We start from the raw sequence: 6325 nt of genomic DNA on the forward strand, positions 1-6325 counted from the left end.
TGAGTCGCGGTGGCCAATGAGACTGCGAGGAACGAATGAACGGGCTCCAGTTAAAGGGGGCGGAAGAGGAGGTAGAGTCAGTCCACGGAGAAACAGGGACCCTCCGCGATAAACACAGGGGCGAGCCAGAGAAATAAACACATACCCAATCGGAACAGCGAATTTTGTTGAGATGCTCCGGCCACTCTTCGCTCTGTGCGCGCAGAGGACACCTAGTAAGATAATTATTTAATTTCTTCGAGTGCATTTTTTAAACGGCAAGAGAAGAGGACGCGAGGAAACTCTTGGTTGCATTTGGATTTTTTTCAAGTTAAGTAGAAGTAAATTCGATAGCTGATTTTTTTTCTTTTCCTCATGAGCGGAGCTGCGATTTTGAATCACGCCTGATATGGTGTTTCCAAGGTTGGAATCGCCTCTTTCCTGCAGCATTTGATTTTTTTTTAACTTATCGCGCTGATTTAAACAAACACAAAAAAATCGCATATTGAAATATGTTACTGGATGCTGGTCACCAGTTCCCCGGACTGGGAGTGGGGTCATTTGCGAGGCATCACTCAGCGAGCGAGATGCAGGAGAGAGACTTGAGTTTGGCACAAAATAGCTTTGTAGACTCCGCGCACATGGGTGCGTTTAAGCTGAACCATGATCTCTCTCCGGGACAGAGCTCTGCCTTCAGCACCCAGGCGCCCGGCTACCCCGCTGCGGCTTTGGGGGCTCACGCCGCCCATGTCACGTCGTATGCAAGCTCTCCTTTCAACTCAACCAGGGACTTTCTCTTTCGTAGTCGTGGCTTCGGAGAATCCTCTCCGGCGAGCAGCCAACATACTATTTTTGGCCCCACGGCGGGATCCCTCCATCACTCCCACACAGACACTCAAGGCCACATTCTGTTCCCTGGGATCCACGACCAGCACGGCTCCCACGGCTCCCCGAATGTCCTGAACGGCCAAATGAGGCTCGGACTACCGGGAGAAGTTTTCGGACGCTCCGATCAGTATCACCAAGTCTCCAGCCCGAGGACCGACCCCTACTCGGCCGCGCAGCTCCACAACCAGTACGGCTCCATGAATATGAACATGGGGATGAACATGGCAGCCCACCACCACCCCGGTGCCTTTTTCCGCTACATGAGGCAGCAGTGCATCAAGCAGGAGCTCATCTGCAAGTGGATCGACCCCGAGCAGCTCAGCAACCCCAAGAAGTGTTGCAACAAAACTTTTAGCACCATGCACGAGTTGGTCACGCACGTCTCCGTGGAGCATGTCGGTGGACCGGAGCAGACCAACCACGTCTGTTTCTGGGAGGATTGCGCCCGGGAGAGCAAACCATTCAAGGCGAAATACAAACTGGTGAACCACATTCGGGTGCACACCGGGGAGAAGCCTTTTCCGTGTCCTTTCCCCGGCTGTGGGAAGGTCTTCGCACGGTCGGAAAACTTGAAGATACACAAGAGAACGCACACAGGTAATTATCAAAAATAATGCTTTTTAAATTGATTTTATTTTAATAATAAGAATGGTGTAATTGCCGTTACTAAGACAGCATGTGCGTTTATTTTGCTGTTGTAAACATGCGCTTTGCCAAGAGTAAACACGAATGAAGATCTAATTATCAGCCGCTATTTTGGGCTACTAAAGTAGATAGTATTCGGAGAAACAAAGTAGATTTAGGACAGAATCCAAGAGAGAGGACGATATAGTTTAGAAATTCAGAATCGTTGCTTTATTTCGTGTGCACTTTTGCGCAGATGTTTTGGTGTTAAACGTGATCGAAACGCGCAGAAAACATTTAAAAGTGTGTGTCGGTGTTTTAGTGTTTGGGGTAAACTTTAAAAATGGGTCAAAGGGGAGTGTGGGAGCGCGTTGCGTGCATCGTAGAGCAGACAGGCTGGTGTAGTAAATCATATCAATTGGTTTAGCCTCCTCTCAACACTGCGCTTTTATCTCCTACGTTATTTCCTCTTCCATATAGATTTTCCTCAGAAATTATTTGCACTAAATTCCCAATCGATTTGTTTAGGACTTGTGTGTTGTGTTTTAGCCGAGGACAGCAGCAGAAGTGAGCGTGAGGAATGCCTTTTGTTTTCTCATGCGTCCCCTTTGATAGGAGCTAAAGGTGCTAGACAGGGCCATTACCAGCCTTTCACATTTGGACTTATTTTCTTGGGAAATACATTATGGTGCCGTGCCATGAAATTGGTCAGGTGCTAATTAGATTTTTATTGTCTCCAAGCAAATGGTACGCCTTCTGTAAGGCCTACTGAGGACGGCCCTGTCCCCCCTTTCTCTCTCCCACCCCCTCCAAATCACTATGCGCATTATTTATTAACTCCCCCCATGTCGTTTTAAAATAAGCTTTAAACTTTGAATACCACAATAGCGATCATGCTATGGGTTGTTTTCAAATTGTTTTTCAATGCTGTGATTTTAGGGAGCACATTCTTGCTGTAAATTTAAACTTTTTGCATTTGAATTTTACGTACAGCTTCTTGTTGTTACGCACACAGCCTGAGGCTTTTTCTCTGTTGAAATATATATATATATATATCTGACAATCTTCTTTTTTTCCACACAGGAGAGAAGCCGTTCCAGTGTGAGTTTGAGGGCTGCGACAGAAGGTTTGCAAACAGCAGCGACCGAAAGAAACACATGCACGTTCACACGTCGGACAAGCCTTATCTGTGCAAAATGTGTGACAAGTCCTACACACATCCCAGCTCCCTACGAAAACACATGAAGGTAAATACCGAGAATGTAAATGTGTGTCAGGCCTCTTTTGTGCTATATCAACACATATGAATGAATCTGAATCCAAATGTTTTCTTGTGTTTGCATTTAAAATACTCATTTGTTTTTTGTACCCTCCAGGTCCACGAAGCCTCCCCAACAGCATCAGACTCCTCACCAGCAGCCAGCTCTGGTTATGAATCTTCCACACCTCCAGGCCTGGTGTCTCCCACCACCGAGACCCAAAGCAACACCACCCTGTCCCCAGCCTCAGCTGTGCACAACACCACCAGCCACAGTGGCCTATCCTCCAATTTCAGTGAATGGTATGTTTAGAGGACTAAGTTGAAATGAAGCAACACACACTCATTTCACAGCACTGGACCATTCAGCAGGAGATTGGGACATGTGCACACAAGAGGCACACACAAACATTTGTTTATTTTATTATTTTTTGATTCGCCAGGGAAGATGACAACAGAGGAAAAATATGTATAATAGTCGAGGTGTATTTCATATTGTAAATAATTACTAAAAAGCCCACTTTCCCATTGGTTGTGATAGTTTGTCAGTCTTTGGTGTATAGATGTTCCTTCAATGGTAGCTATTTCTCTAACTGGACTTTTAGTGCACATATTACGCTAAAATTGTACTATAATGTTGAATATTGTGATCCTAAGGCAAATTGATTGTACTATACTAAACATCTATAAACTGGAAAGAGTGCCAAAGTTAACATTTAACTCAAACAGACCACAATATTATGCTTGTGAATGTATATTTTTTAGTTTGCTGGGCTTAACTTGTGATGTTTTGTGCTTTGCAAGTTTGAATTGTGAAATACTATCTGGAAGATTGTGAGGAAAATAAACGTTGTGCCGTTCGATTTTCTGTAACTACACCCTTCCTTTTGTAAATAATCAACTGCCATATTTATCCATTTGTAATTAAATTATGGTATTTACTTGCTACAGATGAAACAGTATTTATAAAGAATGTTTCTTTACTATAAATATGTACAATTTCCGAGCTAAACATGGGCAGTTGTTTCGTTCTGTGCTTTTGTTCAAAGTTTTAAGAGGTGTTTTCTTCCTTATTGTGATAAGAATTTTACTGCATACAAATATAATAAAAGGTGTTGCAAGTGCTTAATATTTCCATTGCTTTTTCCATGCTTTTCTGTTTTGTTGGCTGCAGGTTAGGGAGTTGCATGTTTGGGAGGCAGTCTGTTGTGGAAATAATCAGGCACTTTAAAATGTCTCAGACTTTGTTAAAAAAGTCTTCATGCTCTCAATTCTTGTCCTCAGGCTAAAGGACATGATGGTGTTTTGCCTCAAGCGTTGCAAAGCAGGCCCTAAACAATGTGGCTGTTGTGGTGGTGAAATAAAATGAACAGGAGATTTGGGTATACAAAGCCAGAATTATAGACAACAAACACGTAAATTCTAACTAGGTAAAATAATCTGTGACACAGTTTTAAATATTTTAATTTAAGTGAGCAAAAGTCGAGCAAACTAAGCATTTTCATTCTGCACACTCAGCAATGCTCTTTCCCCTGCAAGCCTCTCCATTTAGACAAAACCAGCATATCTTCCATACATCATCTTGTCACTTTACATTTTCCAAAGCTCAGTTTATTTGCAAACAGCCCGTGTTACCCCCTCCCCCTCCTCACTGGACACTTCACTGCACAGGAGCTGCTGAACTTGAACTTGACTCGGCTTAGTCCTATAGTCTCTGAGAGCTTCCTCGTGCTAACCTTTCATGGGAGATGGCCATATGTCTCTGTACTTCTGTTATTAATTTAGATGGGTTTTAGGAGCGCTCCAGGCGTGTTTGTTTTAATTTGACGCATTGCTGTGCGTAAAGATAATGGCATATAATGCTGTCTGTCTGTGAGCTCGCAGATCCCAGGCTCTTTGAAGAATTAATATCACAGAGCGAGCAGGGCCCTAAATGAAGGCTGTGTGTGGGTTAAATATAAGAAAAATAAGTTTTTTGTCAGCTGGTTGTTGGTTGTCTTCTTGAAAGACTTGCCTTTCATAACTGCGCATGCTTCTGTGTGAATAAGTTGCTGTCCTTGTTATATGCGCTTAATGGAAACATAGATAATGGGGCTTGTGATGGTGGATAGGCCGACTCTTCGCTGTAGCAGAAAGTGGCACTCTGTCTGTCTGTCTGTCTGTCTATGTGTCTTATGGAGCTGCTTTGACTGCAGGCGATGTCCTGTTATACAGGCTGCTCACAATACATCACAGAATGATGCAGTAAATAAAGAGGTTGATCTCCAAGGACGCGATGCTGATTACAACAGGCAATGATCAGCTAAAACCAGTTAAGACCTACTAAGAATTGCATTTTATCTAAAAAAATAATAATAATAATAATACCTTTCAGATTTTGTAGGACTTTTCCCCATGGCACATATTTACATTACAGGGGGACAAACTCTTCTTTTTGGGGTGGTTTTATCCCTGCGTCAATGCAAAAATATTGCTTTATACGCAGCCTATTTAGCACTTGAAATCACCTCCTAATGGCCCCTCCGGTGGCTGGCCCGGTGACCTCACCGGCGGAGGAAGGTATGACCTGTGGGGAGTGGGAAAGGTCAGCTCCACACAGTGTGTCGATGCCGGTTCCTGTTCGGCTCCAGCTGCGCTGATATTGATCCGCGAAGAAGGAAGCGCTTTTTTTCCTTCTCCTTCTCCTTCTCCTTCTTCTCACAGCTTCTTGTACAATGTTGCCTGTACTGTAGGGATACTGACACACACACTCATACACACAGATCTGCCTCACCGAACTTATAGGTGATGGTTTTCAGGAGTCACACTTGGACTCAGGCCAAAGTTCAGGAGGGAATCTTTGAGGTCACACGATAAGTTCACTGCGCATTTTAAAGCTTTCTGTACGAGTGTATTCAAAGTGGCGTTATTGCGAGCTGGCTGAAGGGAGCCGGGAGAGGACGAAGTGCGTAAAAAGTTGTTCGTGTTTTTATTTGCGGAAAAAGTAATTGGACTCACATTTGAGGGTGATGTTTGATTTCTAACTTAAGGCCATGTGAAATACATTGAACATAAAGCGTCTTTTGACACAATCCACATCTGAATATCCAGATCTTTGTGTCTTTCTGTCTGACATCACATCCTTTATGGTCGGTTGATCAGGGAAGCAGCAGTTTTTTTACCTGGATTCGTGACGTAGTTACTTCAAGAACACGATGCATTATCAGTTTATTTGTGCAATTTGTGTTGGATGAATTTAATGTAGCATAGGAAAGATGGCAAATGTGTATTTATTTGTTATTCAGTGTGTTGTTCCCCCGCTGTTGTGTGTGTGTGTGTGTGTGGGGGGGGTTGTGTCTTTCTGTCTGACATCACATCCTTTTCCTTGATTACCATAGTTGACAGGGGCCAGCATGTCTATATCTACGACCTTATTTAAATAAAGCTTTACTGTAGTTATAGTTCATTGTAAAAGCAAAATGAGTTTCTCTGTCGGTGTTGTGAGGTTGAAGTTTGAGTAAGAAGGCGAAGCACGGAGCGCTTATGATTGTAGGCCTCCGGGGAATGAAATCAAATGAGTGCGCTCAAGGGATGCAG

General features: G+C 43.5%; 1 protein-coding gene across 1 annotated transcript; it reads left to right on the forward strand.

Annotated features, from left to right (window-relative positions):
- On the forward strand, positions 1–3831 carry zic2a (zic family member 2 (odd-paired homolog, Drosophila), a). Its single transcript, XM_042495356.1, has 3 exons — positions 1–1464; positions 2575–2738; positions 2868–3831. Exons 1-3 carry the CDS (start codon positions 492–494, stop codon positions 3060–3062), a joined length of 1332 nt encoding a protein of 443 aa, XP_042351290.1. The 5' UTR covers positions 1–491; the 3' UTR covers positions 3063–3831.
- The last annotated feature ends 2494 nt before the right edge of the window (positions 3832–6325 follow it).

The sequence above is a fragment of the Plectropomus leopardus genome, chromosome 10, assembly GCF_008729295.1.
Source record: "Plectropomus leopardus isolate mb chromosome 10, YSFRI_Pleo_2.0, whole genome shotgun sequence".
Classification (NCBI taxonomy): Eukaryota; Metazoa; Chordata; class Actinopteri; order Perciformes; family Serranidae; genus Plectropomus; species Plectropomus leopardus.

Coding starts and splice junctions, on each gene's coding strand:
- zic2a (XM_042495356.1), top strand. CDS start 492: ATGTTACTGGATGCTGGTCACCAGTTCCCCGGACTGGGAGTGGGGTCA. Junction 1,465..2,574: donor ACACAAGAGAACGCACACAG/GTAATTATCAAA, acceptor TTTTCCACACAG/GAGAGAAGCCGTTCCAGTGT. Junction 2,739..2,867: donor CCCTACGAAAACACATGAAG/GTAAATACCGAG, acceptor TGTACCCTCCAG/GTCCACGAAGCCTCCCCAAC.